This window comes from Macaca fascicularis, chromosome 2, assembly GCF_037993035.2.
Source record: "Macaca fascicularis isolate 582-1 chromosome 2, T2T-MFA8v1.1".
NCBI classification, from domain to species: Eukaryota; Metazoa; Chordata; class Mammalia; order Primates; family Cercopithecidae; genus Macaca; species Macaca fascicularis.
Window position 1 is genome coordinate 181,506,919 of NC_088376.1, and position 17,867 is coordinate 181,524,785.

The following is a 17,867-nucleotide window of genomic DNA, read 5'->3' on the forward strand; positions in this document are numbered from 1 at the left end:
CTCTGCCAAAACGCAAGTGATAGTGGTGGACTCCCTTGCTACAGCAGGCTCAGAATAAATAGGCTTTTCTTATTTGGTTGGTCTTCATTTATTTCTACAGAAGATATTTAATAACTTTTGCTGTTAAATGAATGGCAGAAGATAGAAGCGGGAGTGAAATGTGAATCAGGCAATGGAAATTATGACCAATTCAGCGAATACTAGAAGATACAGTTATTCTGATGTCTGAGAAGGAAGAAAAATACGCTAGATGAGAAATTAACTTAGATAGTTCCTTAGGCAGAGCTTAAAGCCGGAAAAAAAGGCTTTGAAAGGTTAAGTGGCTTTCCCCAAAGCCAAACAACTGTCAGAGGAGTGACTGCGGATAAGGCTGACTTTCAAATGAACTTTCTTAACAAATATGTTAACACTCTCCCTTCTTAATTCCTTAACACTGACACTGGCAAACTACAACCCACTTCCAATAAGTAGCACTCCAAATGATTTTCAGTGCAACTTGAGTTGCTATTAGGCCTAAGGCAAAATTCAAATGGTGCTTGCTTGGATGTCTTAAATCTCTTTTAATTTTTTTTTTTTTTTTTTTTGAGATGGAGCCTCACTCTGTCGCCCAGGCTGGAATGCAGTGGCACGATCTCGGCTCACTGCAACCTCCACCTCCCAGATTCAAGCAATTCTCCTGTCTCAGCCTCCTGAGTAGCTAGGATTACAGGTGCCCGCCATCATGCCCAGCTAATTTTTTTTTGTATTTTAGTAGAGACGGGGTTTCACCGTGTTGCCCAGGCTGGTCTTGAATGCCTGAGCTCAGGCAATCCACCTGCCTTGGCCTCCCAAAGTGTTAGGATTACAGGTATGAGCCACCACACCTGGCCAAATCTTTTAAAATTTTTAAATTAATTTTTTCCCCACTTCAATAAGCTGGTCTAAGATTTCTTACTCCCTTCTCACTTTCTAAATCTTATTCTCTGACCCCTCTAACCCAAAAGGTACTTTACAAAGGTTTTTGGTTGTCCAAAGCACTATCCAGACTGCTTGCTATTCCTTCCTTTTCTATTAAAAATGCATCTAGTCTTTGCTGATCTCAGGTGTTATTTTTGAAAGACAGGGCCTGACTCTGTCACCCAGGATGGAGTGTGGTGGTGTGATCACAGTTCACTGCAGCCTCGACCTTCTGATCTCACAGTTCACCTCAGCCTCCCAAGTAGCTAGGGCTACAGGCACATGCCACCATGCCTGGCTAATTAAAACAAATTTTTTTTAGAGACGGGATCTCACTATGTTGCCTAGGCTGGTTTGAAACTCCTGGCCTCAAGTGATCCTCTTGCCTTGGCCTTCCAAAGTGCCGGGATTACAGGTGTGAGTCACCATGCTCAGCCTCTCTCTCAGATATTATTATGTAATTAATTTACTTTTTCTAAAGTGTAAATAATTGACAGACTTAACCATCCTTTTAAAAAAAAAAAAAGCCTTGAAAATGGATGCAATGCATGGCAAAAATCCATGCTTCAAAAATCCAAGAATGTTTTACATTGAGGCCATGGTGAAACAATCTAATGGGAGGTCATAACCTTATTCAAAATTTTCAGTGGTGATGTTTGTTGACTTCTTGTTTCCAGACTGGCATGTAAAAATCTTGGAAGTTGCTACTCAGTCCTAACAAGTAAAAAGCTAGACAAACTGAAAATCAAAATCTCTTCTTCATAGGATCCATAAAAGAAGTAAGGTTATTGGGTATACTACCGCCTCCAAAATCGGAGGGACTGAAAGCACGTCAATATAGAGAATCACAACTTACCAGAGCAGAAAGTAGCTGCTGAAGCCGCCAATGGAACAACTACCAGGATAGGTCAATGTGAAGGATCAGTGTGGACAAGTCAGAGGGACCTAGCCATCCCCTCTTCCTCGCTCCCCAATTTTGTTTAAGCTCCTGGAGCTCTCACAGGTCCTCAGGGTGACTATCCATGCCTCTGGTAGTGGGTGGGGAAAAGGAGCCATTTTGAAATACGCCAGAGCATTTTGTTCTTCTTAACAAGGTCTGCCCTCAGGAGAAGCTATTTAATCAGAGGCTAACCTGCCGGGGTTTTATCAGAGCCTAACTGACTTGGGGGAAGGGAAATATCCAACTCTAGCCCACTCTAGCTACCCTGCCCAAACCAAGGGGGTTGTAGTGAACTGAGACCTGTGAAGTTCAGAGTCTAGATGCACAGGCTTACTAAAATTCTCAATAGTCTCCCTTCTCACTCAGAATAAAAACTAAGTTCTTACCATGGCCTACAAGGTCTCACATGGCCATTAGCTCTCCAATGTCATTTCCTACCACTTTCTCACTGGTTTACTCATCCAGTTACATGATCTGGGGCTTAGCTCCTTCTCAGGTGTCATTTCCTACCACTCTCTCACTGGCTTACTCATCCAGTTACATGATCTGGGGCTTAGCTCTTTCTCAGGTGTCATTTCCTACCACTCTCTTGTTTACTTCACCATCGTCGCACCTGGTCTACTTTGCCATCAATTTGTGAAGCAAGCTCCTGTTTTAAGGGTATTCACTCTTGCTAGGCCCACAGCCTGGAATATTCCTCCCCTTTATAGATATCTATAGGACTTTTATTTTAAAGTTTCTGCCCACTTTTTATCTCATCAGAGTGATTTTCTTTGAGCAGTCTATCATAAAGAGTAACTCTCTCCCTTCCTTTTCCTTTTTTGGGCACTTATTACCAACTGACATATGTTTGCTTATTGTCTACCTCTCTCCATTAGAATGTAAATTCCATGACAGCAGGAACAGGGACTTGGTTTTGTTCACTAGTGTATCTCCAGTTGTTGGAATAGTGTCCGGTGCACAGTAAGCACTTAAATATTGTTAGAATTTTACAGTTTTTTGCCAAGCACATGAAGTAAAGCATACTTTAAAAGTCCTCTAGCAATACATTAATACATAAGAAAAAAAAGATGCAAAGCTTTTGGAAAATTATAGAGACTTGTTTTATAATTCTAAACTTAATAAATGTCAAAGGTTATGAATTATTCTTAGAGAATATCCCAACCATCAATTTATATATGCTTTATCTTTTGCAAATCAAGATAAACCATCTCAAGCAAATTCAATATGTTCATTAAACAAAAGAGGGAGAGAATGAGACAATTTTTATGCTTAATTTTCCAAAGAATGGATTAGAATAAGATAGTTTAGGGGAGGAAAAATATTTCCTTAACCCTCATGAGTTCTTAGTTGGAATGAACCTTGTAACAACAGAAAAACAAAGAAGTTTATTAATGCATGCAGTGCACATCACCTTAGAGAAACCTAAATGAGGAGTAACTCAAAACAGTGGCTTACAACTCTGGCTTATGTAAGTATCTTCAACGAAGAACAATAAATTTGTGGAGAGAAGAAAGAACAAAGGAAAGAGTTTTAGACTTCTAAGGGTGAGAAACTGTGGGAATGTAAATCTACAGAAGGAAACTAATACAGTAAGGTTTGTTTGCAGATTTGTCTGGGGCTTTCTGGGCTGGTAAGAGTCTAGAGAGAATTTATGTCCTGCCTTTTAGCTAGAAAAAAGAGGAGAGAGCTTTCCCTCCATTTCCTGCTTCTTAATTGCCTTTGGCTCAAAAATAATTTTTATATAAAAGAGGTATATTTTGGCCGGGCGCAGTGGCTCACGCCTGCAATCCCAGCACTTTGGGAGCTGAGGCGGGTGGATCACGAGGTCAGGGGTTCAAGACCAGCCTGGCCAACATGGTGAAACCTCGTCTCTACTAAAAATACAAAAATTAGCCGGGCATGGTGGCGGGCGCCTGTAATCTCAGCTACTTGGGAGGCTGAGGCAGGAGAATCACTTGAACCTGGGAGGTGGAGGTTGCAGTGAGCTGAGATTGTGCTATTGCACTCCAGCCTGGGCAACAAGAGCAAAACTCGGTCTCAGAAAGAAAAAAAAAAAAAAAGGCATATTTTGAGGTGACTTTCTAGTTTCCTTCAATAGTTTACCTTCAAGAAAAAGACTATTAGAGCTAGAAGGGACTTTATTGATATGCTTAGCTAACATGTTTATTTTATAAATGGATAAGTTGAGGCTTTCAAAGGTAAAGTGGCATGCCCAAAGTAACTGAGGCAGCTCAGGAGCCTGAGAGATTTTTTCCCCTCCCTTTTTGACTTTTATTTTAGGGTCGGGGGAATATGCAAATGTGTTACAAGAGTAAATTTTGTGTCACTGGGGTTTGGTATACAAATGATTTCATTATCCAGGTAGCGAGCATAGTATCTGATAGGTAGTTTTACAACCCTCACCCTCCTCCCACCCCAAGATTAGGTTTTACCAAAGATTTAAAAATGCATAGTATTTGACTTTTTCTTTTATTCATTCACCAAAAATACAGTGAGGCCATTTGGTAGGCACTTTGTTTCCTATGTCAAGTACTCCAGTCGTTTAATGCAGACTAAAATTTTAAAAAAGGATAACAGCATATACGCATTAGAGAGAATTTGAAATTAGGCTTTTCCAGTATCCTGGATTAGGTGGTGACACAGCTGTAATGATTTATTCTAGGTGTGGTTATTTCTTAAAATAAAAAACAATTGTGAAAATATACATAACAAAATTTACCATTCTAACCATTTTTAAGTGTGTAGTTCAGAGGCATTACGTACATTCACATTGTTGTGTAACCATTACTGACATGCATTCCAGAATGCTTTTCATCTTACAAAACTGTAACTCTATACCCATTAAACAATAACTCCCCATTCTCCTCACACTAGGCACTAGCAACCACCATTCTACTTTCGAGCTCTCTGAATTTGACTTCTCTAGGTTAGGTGTGATTGTCTTTAAAGAAGAGGTGGGACACTGGAATCATAGACGCAAATAACTTTAATTAGCATATTTGGATTTTTAAGGAACCCCTTTCCTTTCTAGGATCAAAAGTGGTTACATTTAACAATATTTACATTTTTCACAGGTGATTAGTAAGCTTTTATAAAAAAGTCATTTTATAATCTGAGAAGTTAAGAAATCCCCTGGTTACAGAGTAATAATCTTATACAGTAATTATAATCCTTTTTTATATTTAGGAACAAGGTCCTTTTGTATATACCATGCCATTAAGAAGCACAGAATAGAGAATACTTTTACTCAGAAAATTAAAAAATATCTAATGATACTTTTTTTTTTTAACAATGAGTAAGTTTTCATTTATTTTCATATTTAGGAAAGCAAAACAAAACACAACACCTCTAGAAGATCTATTTTAAAGAAAGAATACTGTTTTGGTACAAAAGCAGCACTATTTTTCTTCTCCCAACACAGAAAGTGATTATGCAGTTTTTTAGAAAAATAATAAATGCCTGTATTGCAATTCCATTTAGTAAATTGTAGAAAATAATAGTGGTTGTGAAATTATATCTGTAGAAATTTCAAAATAAGAGGAAAGTACATAATGTCCCTCCCCACTGTTCACCTCTCCCTAGGAAACAAAAGAGCTGTATTTAATCCACCAGAGGCAAGGACATATAGAAAAAATAATATCAGAGATAGGAAAAAAGAAAAGCAGATGTCACTAAGTGTTGGTTTTACCAAATTGGAGTATGTAACAGAATTGTCTGGGAAGTTTATTTTTTATTTTTATTTTTGAGGTAGGGTATCTGTGTGTCGTCCAGGCGGGAGTACCATGTAGTGATCATAGCTCACTGCAGCTTCAAAGTCGTGGACTCAAATAATCCTTAAATCTCATCTTCCCCAGTAGCCGGGACTATAGGTGTGCTCCACCATGCCCGGGTAATTTTTGTTGTTTTTTCTGGAGACAGTCTTGCTTTGTCGCCCAGGCTGGGGCCTGATCAAGGCTCACTGCAACTTCAACCCCATAAGTGATCTTCCTGCCTTAGCCTCTTGAGTAGCTGGGACTGCAGGCATGCTGGCCACCATGCGTGGCTAGTTTTTAAATTTTTTTGTAGAGAGGAGGTCTCACTATATTGCCCAGGCTCATATCAAACTCCTGGGCTCAAGTGATGCGCCCGCCTAGGGTGAGTCATGACATCTGGCCTGTATATTTTTGTGGAGAGGGGGGTCTTGCTTTGTTGCCCAGGATGGTCTTGAATGTCTGGGCTCAAGCTATTCTGCCTCAGCCTCCTAAAGTGCTGGGATTACAGACGTGAGCCACTGTGCCCGGCCCAGCTTGACTTCTGAGTCAGTTCAGTTCTTTGGTTAAAAAAATTAGTTTGTGAGGAAACTGAACATTCAATTATTATTCAGAAAGCAATGTTTTTGTTAAACAGAAATTAACCAAATAAACCAACAAAATGAAATCCTTACAGTGAACCTCAATCCCAGCAAGACTTAAAGTGTATCTGCCTTGCGGTCATTACTGCCATGTAGAACACTTCCCCAGGCCCAACACCCCACAACACCTGGGGCCTCACCTCTACCTGGGGACTGACCATATTATAATTAGGAAGGCTTGACTCATGCAGAAGGGGACTGCTTTAGTGGACGAGTTGGGCCGATCCCTTTATTGACTCCATTAGGATGGGAGATGGGGGTTGGAGGGATAGGGGTGAGAGGTATAAAGGGCCGGCTTGGGAATCAAACCCGATTGATTTCCAGAGTGCCTTTGGGCTTGGAACATGCCAGAAACATTTTCCCTGCTTAGAGCACTGTGCTGAATTTTGTTAAACTTGTGATTAAATCGTCATGAAAGCTTACACGTTCATTTAAAAATTATTCAGATATGCACCATTAGGGATCAGGCTAATAGTACCAGACCTTTAGTTCATTGATGACTGGTCTAGTCCCTTAAGTATCGTGGTAAATGTTAATTGAACAAATTCCAGTGTATAGCCACCCACTTTTTGTCATCTCAGTATTTCAGTTATTGAAAAATTAAGTTCTAGCTTTTACGGAACTTTAAAAATCACGAGTTTTAATTTTAAAAAGAAATTCTCTCTAACACATTTTTCCTCGTCAGCCTACTTATTTCCAGTGCAAATGCTAAACTAATAGCTAGGCTATTATTAGGTGATTTTGCCATCTTAAAATCTTTTGGTTTCTGAGTTCGAGGAAGGGCGTTTGGGGCAAATATGTAAGAGAGGCCGTCAGGAACGTAATACTGCAAACACTAACGTTTTGTTTTCATAGTTGTTTGGCCACCTCGCGAGATCCAGTGAACCGGAGGAGTTCCTGTTTTCCCCTTTTAATTGTTGTCAATCTAATCTTCAAAGTCAACAAAGCTAAAATCAAGCACCCAGATGGTTCACTTCCCCAGAGGGGATCAGATCATGAAATAAACCCCACGAAAAAAACGCTGGAGGAGACAGCCCACAGAGAAAAGTCCCAGGAAATGATTTCCGGTTGATGGTGGGAGGGGCAGCTGATTTCCGGTCGAAGGGCAGGCGACGGCTCTTGCGCAAGCGCGCTTCGCACATTGCTGGCTTTTTTTTTTTTTCTTTCCCCTCCCCCTCCCTCTCCCAAGCCGGAGGGGTCCTGAGGTGACAGCGCCTGCAACTGAAATTTCAGCAGCGGGAGAAGATGGACAAGAGAAAGCTCGGGCGACGGCCATCTTCATCCGGTGAGAAAGGGTCGGAGGAGGGTTAAGCATATTGTCTCCTACCCGGGGCAGACGGGAGGCGCTGGCGGCAGCTGGGGTTGCGGCCCGAAGCCGCGAGGGCGAGGGCGGGGGCGGGGAGAGGAGGGGGCGCGCACAATGGAAGGCTCCCGGGTCGTCCCCGCCCCTCGAGTCGAAGACCGGGTCCGAGCTGTCATCGAAGCCTCGGGCGCTCCTCACCTCAAAACCCCTTTTATTTTTTCCCTCCTCCCGCGAACACTCTCCTTGCGTCTCATCGGACCATGAATCTTCCCGGTTGGCTTGCCACTCTCTGCCACGCCTTCCTCGTAATTCCACCAATGTTCCAATTTCATTTCGGTTTCTCAGCGCCTGACCCCACTTTCTCTCTTCCTTTGCTTCTCGACTTTGCGTCCCTTCCCCTCTCCCTCCTCTTTCCCTCAGCAGGTAGCTGCTGCTGGGGAGGAAAGGTGGGGCTTGCGAACGGAGACTCCTTTTCTTTGATACAATGCCTCGCTGGGTCTTGTTCTGCTGAACAGGCCCGCCTAATAGCCTTTTTCTTTTCCAGCCTCCCCTGCGTCTTCCAAAAGTGATTGGAAAATCAAACAAAGGATTTGAAGCCGTGCTTTCGTTGTGTTTTTATTTTCAGCATATTTTTGTTTTGGAAATTATTTTGTTTTAAATGACTATCTTCAGTTTTGTGTACAACGTCTTGGAAACAAGAAGGTGGAGTTATAAAGACGTGAGGTAGAATTCCTCCCAGTCGAGAAGTTTTTGTCAAACATTTCATCCATTAAGGGGTCCTCAAGTCCTTGTGTTAAGTCCTACGGGTGGTAGGAGGAGAGGACGAGGACTCACATGCTTACAGTCCACAAACGAACGCCCAATGAATCAATTTCATTTCATTTTTCTGTTTCTTATGGTACCGTTGATTTCTGCAGAAACATTGTTGACAATTCCAAATTTATTTAGGAGTGCCCTGTGGCAGTGCATCTCAAACTTCTTTCAGCCTTAATTGCAAAGGAGAGTGATTATGGATCTCTGGGGACACTACTTGAAGCAGTTGAAAACCTGAAATCCCTTTTCATATGCAACCAGTGTTAGCGATTTTGGTGTGTATTCTGGAGATAGTAGTTTTCTCCTTTGAAAGCACATGTATAAATGATATATGTGTATATTTATACATACATGTAGGTATATGCCTTCAACTGATGTTTAATAGTCTCCACCCCGCACCAAACCTCTAAGTAAAATGGACACATTAGGAAAATGCACAGCGCTTAGCTGGCGTCATTTGCGTGCTTCCTAACACAGAACTCTAGGTATAATCCTATCTTCCTTTGAGATGCACAGCTTTTTAAAAATAAATGCATTTCATCTAGGTTTAATACATTTTTGGGGAGGGAAGGTAAGATATTTGCCTTGTACTTCAACAAGTCACATTCCCCTTTACCTGATTACACTTAGATTTATTTATTTGTCACAGTAACTTGATGTAAGTAGTTGTGGGAAGTGGATTTTGATAATAAAGCTGTTTATCCTTAAAAGACATTGATATTTATGTTAGTTATATGTCTGGAGAGCGTTTTCTTTTTCTCATGATCTCTCTTTTGGAGCTGTCCTTTCTGAAAAATAAGTATAATAAAATCCATACCCAAATCTAATGTTACCTAGCCGTTCTCCAGTATGCCACTAATTTTAAGATGTGCACAAATTAATTTTTAAGTATGCTTCCGCTTTTCTTAATAGTGTATATTTAATTTCCTGATATAAATTCTCAGAAATAAAACACGATCAGCTGGTTGAAAGATTCCGTGTAATGGTTGTATGCATGCAGTTGCCATTTCATTGTAAATTGTTGCTAATTGGAACCCAAATGAAGTGACTTTTTTTTTTTTTTTTTGAGACCGGAGTCTCACTCTGTTGACCAGGCTGGAGCTCAGTGGCGCAGTCTTGGCTCACTACAACCTCCGCCTCTGGGGTTCAAGCGATTCTCCTGCCTCAGCCTCCCTAGTAGCTGGGATTACAGGTACCCGTCACTATGCCTGGTTAATTTTTATACTTTTAGTAGAGATGGGGTTTCACCATGTTGGCCAGGCTGGTCTCGAACTCCTGACCTCAGGTGATCCACCCGCCTCAGCCTCCCAAAGTGCTGGAATTACAGGCGTGAGCCACCGCACCCAGCCATGACGTGACATTTATAGTCATCAAAGTTTCCTAAATACACAGAAGAGTTTGATTAATAAAACAGGAAGAAGAGGTAGAAGGAGGATGGGTAGCAGTAGAAAGATAAAATAAAACACAAAATTTGAAAGTTTTGTCTGTGAGACGACATTAGGCTGCCCTAAACTATCTCCTAAACAAGGAAGAACTGTAAAATGTTCACAATGTACTGCTCAAAACTTTTTCAGTTGCAAGTAGCAGAAACCCAATTCCAGCTGGTTTAGGCTAAACACATGTATTTGTGACTCACATAACTGATAACTATAACATTAAAAGCAGTATATTACATGGTGATACACATTAGAAGATGGCTGGCATCAGAGACAGGTTCACTGAAGTTGAATGATAAAGTGTGTGGGAGTAAGGGAGAATGACTATTAAAAGTGTTAACAAAAATATAGCACAGATAAATTAGAATCATAGACTGCAATTTTCAAATGAATTTTTTGAATCAGGATAGGAAATGTCAAGTAAATTTGAACCAACTTTCAACTGATTGCTTCAGGCAACATTCTTGGAGACCTGTGTCACTCTCATTTGCAGTTAAGGATACATATGTTCTTTAAGTACTTAGGCACTAGACACTGTGTTAAGAACTTTGGAAACTTCAGTATTTTCAAAAGCCTTATAAAGTAATTGTTTTTCATTTACAGATGAGAGAACTGGAATTTAGGGGCAGGATAAAGATTAGTAATAGCTACTAAGAAACAAGATTCAAAATGTGGTCTCTAATTATAAGATCTATAGTTTTAACTTCATTTACTGCTACTAGTGTCCCTGATGGTATAACTGTCTTAAATCTTTCAGTAGGTTCAGGTGATGTTTACTTTGCATTGAAAGTGTAATGAATGATAATTGAAGCTCAGGATGAGAACTTACAATTAGTTATGATAAAGCTGCATTATTTGCAGAGATCTTAGTTGAAGTCATTGGAATGAATGGAATTGCCCACAAAAATAATATAGAGTAAGGAAGGTCTTAAATCACATACAACTAATTTCAAAGTAGGTAGGAAGAGATACTACTAACCAGTTAGGTAGATTAGGAATGTGACAGGTTTGGGAAGATAGGGAGGAGAGTAAAAAAGAAATGTTAGCATTTCAGAGAGTTAAAAGTAGCATGAGGGTGCTGGATTTGGCAATTAGGAAGCCACTTTTACTGATGGTAAGAGTGGTTAGTAGACTAGTAGACAAAAGTCAAATTTCAAAAGGCTAGACGAATGATGGCGGTGAGGAAATGGGGCAGCAAAAGTAAGCTGAGAAAATGAGATGGGAAGGAAAGATTTCTAGAACAAGCTTGAGTAGGAAATTAGGTAGAAAGGCTTGTTTTTTCTTAAGATTGTGAGAGACTTAAATCAGGTTGGTAGGGAGCAGGAAAGGGGTAGAGAGGGAAAGATTGAATGTATATCAGGTAGGAGATAATGGAGTGAGGTCCTGGAAGAAATGGGAGAGATGGATGGCGTCAAAGAACAGTTTGATGAGACATAGGGAAAGGAGAAAAGATGGATAAAGATATAGACATATCTTGGGACTAAAGATACTGCAGTTATGGCTTCTAAATGAAATAGTAAGGTAATCTTTAGAGAAAGGGGCTTTTAAATGGTACTGGGAATGCAAGACAGGTCAATTAGGGATGAATACATATTAAGTACTCTTGCAGTCTTAGTTAAAACAAGTGTGAGTTTTATAGTAGTTGGAGCTCCAAATACTTTGTGACTTAGTAGTGCCAAGCAGTACAGAAGCAAGAGTTTGCAAAAAAAAAATGAGTTTAATTTTACTTAGAATTAAAGGGTGTGGCAACATGTAAGGGCAGAGAGTGGATTTAGTGGGAGTGAGGAAGACGGTATATAGAATGAAAGGCTTGCATTTGAGAACTTGAGAGTTTTCCTTAAAGGCATTCTTGAATGCATATTGCTGAAATGGAGATATTTAGAAGTTTGTACCATTAAATGAAGATGATTCCATTGTTTTGAGTGAGTTGGTTAATGGATGTTTTAGTGCTTCAGAATGATGGTGAATTTTGATCATACTTAAACTATGAACCAAGAATCAGTATTCTAGACATGGAGAGGATCTTGGGTCAGTAGATGGCAGTCATAAATATGGGCAAGGGAATATATCAATGTTTTTATTTTTGAGATGGAGTCTCCAGGCTGGAGTGCAGTGACGTGATCTCAGCTCACTGTAACTTCTGCCCCCTGGGTTCAAGCGATTCTCCTGCCTCAGCCTCCTGAGTAGCTGGGACTACAGGTGCTGGGACTACAGGTGCATGCCACCATGGCCAGGTAATTTTTGTATTTTTAGTAAAGACGGGGTTTCACCATGTTGGCCAGGATGGTCTCAATCTCTTGACATCGTGATCCACCCGCCTTGGCCTCCCGAAGTGCTGGGATTACAGGTGTGAGCCACTGTGCCCAGCCGGGAATGTCTCCAATTTATGTCAATTTTAAAGGAGGAATTATTGCAATAAAGTTAGAATATTAATGGGAGATGGTGGTGGTGGGGAAGAAAATTTTTTTTTGTCTCCCCCCTACAGGAAACAATAGAGATTGTTAATCTCTACTTCTGTTTTATAAGTAGGAGAGTTTTAACAAAGTAATATAGCTAATAAAAAGCTAGGATTTAGTTAACCTAAGGTGGAGGAGAAGTTCAAAGAAAATATTCAAAATTTAAGGAAACTGTATTGACTTTGGAAAAGAATTTAGTAAACTGGGGAAGAGTTGGAGAAGATGTAGATGAGGGGGTAGAATTGAATTATATGAGGTGTGATAATAAGAAGGTGATAGGCTATAGAGATTGACATCTTGGTGGTGATTCCTAGGCCTGATGATGGAAGGCAGAGGATTGAAAAGTAAATTAAGGGGGCATGGTAACACAGAGAATGGGTTATGAATAAGATTGAGTAGCTCCAAAGATCCAGACTAGAATTCTGTTATAATGCCTTCCTGATGAATAACTTTCATTTGGGTTTTCAGTAGTTTATGAATCTGGCTGATGTGGGCTGCTTCATCCTAGTTTGTGTGTGCTTGTATTCGTAAATCACCCTTGGGTTGTGCCTGGCTCCACCCATTTCTGCCTGTCTAAACTTTATTCTTCAAAGCCCAGTTCTTTTTTTTTTGAAATGGGATCTTGCTCTGTTGCCTAGGCTTGAGTACAGTGGCATGATCATAGCTCCCTGCAGCCTTGAACTCCTGGGCTCAAGCTATCCTCCTACCTCAGCCTGCCGAGTAGCTAGGACTGTAGGCACACACTATCACGCCTGGCTATTTAAAAAAAAAAAAAAAAACTTAGTTTTTGTAGAGATGGGGTCTCACTGTGTTACCCGGGCTGGTCTTGAACTCTTCGCCTCAAGCGATCCTCCCACCTTGACCTCCCAAAGTGCTGGGATTATAGGCATGAGCCACCATGCCTGGCCCAAGCTCAGTTCAGTTGTGCCTTTCCAAGAACCATTTTCTTAACTCAAACTTAAATTTATACCTGTTTCTGCACTTCTGTGGGTCTTTATGCCTCTTATATGATGTTTATCAGATTCCATCATATATTCTAGCTTGCTGAGTTGTCTAATGTCTACTGCTATACTATTAACACTGTGACAGGGACTGTCATTAATTTTATTTCCCCATAGCATCCAGTATGCCTAGAGTGTACTGGTTTAGAGTATCATCTCTGGAGTATGACCAGTGATGGATCACTGTGGTAACATTGGGCAAGTTATTTGGATCCCTCAAACCTTAATTTCTTAATCTATCAGATGGAGATAATACATTATTGATTTCATGATGTCAGGATTAAGGAAAATAATTTGTTTACACACTTAGCATAATGCCAGGCAATGATAATTACTATTATGTCAAATAAATAGGCTGGGTGCGGTGGCCCATGCCTGTAATCCCAGCACTTTGGGAGTCCAAGGTGGGCAGATCCCTTGAGCTCAGGTGTTGGAGACCAGCCTGGCCAATATGGTGAATCCCTCTCTCTACTAAACATATAAAAAATTAGCCAGGCATGTCCTTCCTGTAGTCCCAGGTAGTCGGGAGAATCACTTGAACCTGGGAGGCAGAGGTTGCAGTGAGCTGAGATCATGCCACTGCACTCCAGCCTGGGTGACAGAGCAAGACTCCATCTCAAAAAAAAAAAAAAAAAAAAAAAAAAAAAGAATAAATAAGTGACTGAATGGGAAAAGTTATGCTTTTAATTTTTTGACTCGTATATTTAGAATGAGAGTAATTGGAGAGATTTTCCTATATGCTAATGCTAAAATACTGCAGTCTCCTAAAGGGAGATACTTGACTATAAAATGTTATAGTTACCATTTCTTTTGTACCAACTGTATGTTAGACGTAATGCTAAATGCCTTAATATAGACTATCATACTTTAATCTTAACAATTAAAAAGGCATATATTCTCTCCCGTTTTACAGATGAGAAACTGCGACTCAAAGAAGTCACAACTAGTAAGCCAAGATACAAATTTGGGTTGTCTAGCTTTAAAATATATACTCTTAAGCATGATAACTATACCATACAGTCTCAAGTCGAGGCACATCATATGCTTATTTAAACACTCCAGAGCTAACCTGGTATAAGATGGACCAAGTCAGTTATAAAAAAACTGTAAATTTTTTTATTAGACAAAGTTGGCCAAGGAAAAAAAACATAAACATTTGGGAATTCATAATAGCATTAATGAAAGGAAATAGCGGAACAAAACAGGATGGAAGCACTTTTAACCCAATGAGATATTTTGGGGATATAAATTTGTAAATTCAAATTTAAGGAACTGATATTCCTTTAAAAAATGATATATTCTTTTATTTTGTATAAATTTAAGGGGTACAAGTACAGCTTTGTTAGGTGGGTATATTGTGTGGTGGTGAAATCTGGGCTTTTAGTGCAATCATCAGCTGAATAGTGTACCCATTAAGTAATTTCTCATCCCTCACTGTACTACTCCCAGCCTTCCAAGTCTCCAGTGACTGTTATTCCACACTCTGTACCCACGGGTACACACATTATTTAGCCCCTACGTATTATAGTGAGAATATGTGGTATTTGACTTTCTGAGTTCTTCTTTTTTTTCTTTTTTCTTTTTCTTTTTGAAATGGTTTCGCTCTGTTGTCCAGACTGGAGTGTAGTGGTGCAAATATGGCCCATTGCAGCCTCAGCCTCCTGGGCTCAAGCGATTCTCCCACCTCAGCCTCCCAAGCAGCTGAGACCACAGGTGGTGTCACTGTACCCAGCTAATTCAAATAAATATTTGTAGAGACAGGGTCTCACCATGTGGTGCAGGCTGATCTCAAACTCCTGGGCTCGAGCAGTCACCCTGCCTTGGCCTCCCAAAGTGTTGGGAATATAGATGTGAGCTTCTAATCTGAGTTGTTTCACTGAAGATGAAGGTTTCCAGTTCTGTGTTACTGTAAAAGACATGAGTTCATTCCTTTTTCATTCCTGAATAGTATTCCATTGTGTATTTATAGATAAGTGTTTTGTTAAATTTAAAAATGACTACAAAATGAATTTCTACAGGATAAAGACTTTCTTATCACTTATTTAAAAAATTCTTTATTTTTGGTAGTCAACTTGAGTACTAGTTTATTGAAATTTGAAGTTGTCAAATGCTTAAATATAGAGGTGAAAAAAAATATATATATTTTTGAGATGGAGTTTTGCTCTTGTTGCCTAGGATGGAGTGCAGTGGCATGATCTTGGCTCACTGCAACCTCTGCCTCCTGGGTTTGAGCGATTTTCCTGCCTCAGCTTCCTGAGTAGCTGGGATTATAGGTGCCTGCCACTATATCCAACTAGTTTTTTTTTTGTATTTTTAGTAGAGATGGGTTTCCCCATGTTGACCAGGCTGGTCTCGAACTCCTGACCTCAAGTGACCCAACCACCTTGGCCTCCCATTAGTGCTGGGATTACAGGCATAAGCCACTGCACCTGGCCCGAAAATAATTTTTTAGATCAGGAAAACATTACATGGTTCATATAGTGAAACTAATGCTGTGTATTATGAACTTAGAATAAATCATTTCAGCAATATAGATTTTTTGGTAGTCTATATTTCATTAGTTATTATTTCTGATTTTAAGTACCATATAGTACACATATCTTTAGTATATAGTTCAGTGGCTTTTTTTTTTTTTTTTTTTTAAATTTGAGACAGTGTCTTGCTCTGTTGCCCAGGCTGGAGTGCAGTGGTGCCATCATAGCTCACTGCAGCCTCAACTTCCTGGTTCAAGTGATCTTCCCACCTCAGCCTACTGAGTAGCTGGGAGTACAGGTGCACACCACCACACTTTTTTATACAGAAGGGGTTTCACCATTTTGCCCAGGTTGGTCTCAAACTCCTGAGCTCAAGCGATCTACCCACCTCAGCCTCCCAAAGTGCTGGGATTATAGGCATGTGCGACCATGCCTGGCCCCCGTCACTGTTTTAACTAGTGTTACCATAGGTTTATTTTAACTCTCCTTGAATTTCAGAGAAATAGAATCATATACTCTTCTGCATCTGGTTTCCTTTAAGCTTGCCTGAGTGATATATCCATATTGTGCATAGCAGTAATTCATTATCTTTTAGTGCTGTATAGTTTTCCATTACATGAATATGTTTATCCATACTTGGATATTTGGATTGTTTCCAGTTTTTGGATAGTAAGAACAAAAATACCTGAATATTCTTATTTCTGTTGGTTATTTATCTAAAAGTGTAATTGTTGGATATTGCATAGGCAGGTGTCTAACTTCAGTAGATGCTGGTGAAGCACTACTCTTAGCAAGAGCGTATGAGTTCCACTCTCTCACTGATACTTGGTGGTGTCAATCTTTTTACTTTTACCCACTCTAAAGGCTGTTTAATGGTTTTCATTGCCATTTTAATTTTGCGTTTCCCTAATGATTATGAAATTGAGCACCCGTTTATATGTTTATTGGCCATTTGGATATTATTTTTTGTGAAGTGCCTATTCAGACTTTTGTCCGTTTTGAAGATAGGATTATCTTGTTTTTGCTTTAGGAGTTCTTTATATATTCTGGTTATGAATTCTTTGACAAATGCATGTATTATAAGTATTTTTCTTTTAATCTTGACATGCCTTTTCACTCTTGATGATTTTTGATGAACAGAAGTTCTTTTTTTTTTTTTTTTTTTAAATCTGAGACAGGGTCTCACTCTGTCACCCAGGCTGGAGTGCAGTGTTGCAGTCATGGCTCACTGCAGCTGTAACTTTCCAGGCTTTAGTGATCTTTCCATCTCAACCTCTTGAGTAGCTGGGACTACCAGCATGTGCTATCATGTCCAGCTAATTTTTTAACATTTTTGTAGTGATGGGATCCCACTGTGTTGCCCAGACTGGTCTCGAACTCCTGGGCTCAAGTGATCCCCATGCCTTGGCCTTCCAAAGGCATGAGCCTCTGTGTCTGACCTTTTCTTTTTTTCCTTTTTTCTTTCTCAAAGCGAATCCAGGCCAGGCGCCTTGGCTCACTGTAATCCCAGCACTTTGGGAGGCCGAGGTGGGCGGATCTCCTGAGGTTGAGAGAGCAGCCTGACCAACATGGAGAAACCCTGCCTCTACTAAAAATACAAAATTAGCCTGGCGTAGTGGCACATACCTGTAATCCCAGCTACTCGGGAGGCTGAGGCAGAAGAATCTCTTGAACCCGGGAGGCAAAGGTTACGGTGTGCCAAGATTTGCACCATTGCACTCCAGGCTGGGCAATAAGAGCAAAACTCCGTCTCAAAAACAAAACAAAACACAAAAACCCCGCTAATCCAGTGTGGTTCTTTATTTTTCTTTCATGTCAGATGGGTGATGTGCTGACATGGTAACAAGGTTCAAGGTGCCACATCTCACAGATGCGTGTGAACACCCAGGCATCATGCTCATGAGCTACAGTAGGATCAGAAGTTCTTAATTTTAATGAAGTACAGTTTGTTAATGTTTTCATTTGTGGTTAGTACTACTTGTGCCCTCTCTGAAAAATCTTTGCCTACCCAAAGGTGATGAAGATATTCTCCTATTTAAATCTAGATGCTTTGTTTTTATCTTTGACATTGAAATCTATGATTCATTTCAAATTAATTTTGTGTATGGTGTGAGG

At 40.1% G+C, this 17,867-nt stretch overlaps 1 protein-coding gene and 1 non-coding gene across 19 annotated transcripts in view; one reads left to right on the forward strand and one right to left on the reverse strand.

Annotated features, from left to right (window-relative positions):
• Window positions 1-7,438: 7,438 nt before the first annotated feature.
• Window positions 7,439-17,867, forward strand: part of SENP7 (SUMO specific peptidase 7) — a 204,277-nt gene continuing 193,848 nt past the window's right edge. For all 18 annotated transcript variants that reach the window (XM_045385386.2, XM_074033557.1, XM_074033559.1 and 15 more), the window contains exon 1: window positions 7,439-7,554. Coding sequence is in view for 9 of the 18 variants with exons in the window: in XM_005548269.4 (XP_005548326.3) it covers window positions 7,515-7,554 (40 nt within the window). In the remaining 9 variants the exon portion in view is untranslated. The remainder of the gene's footprint in view (window positions 7,555-17,867) is intronic.
• On the reverse strand, window positions 17,566-17,668 carry LOC123572099 (small nucleolar RNA U13). Its single transcript, XR_006696435.1, has one exon. It is a non-coding gene; the product is annotated as a small nucleolar RNA U13 (small nucleolar RNA).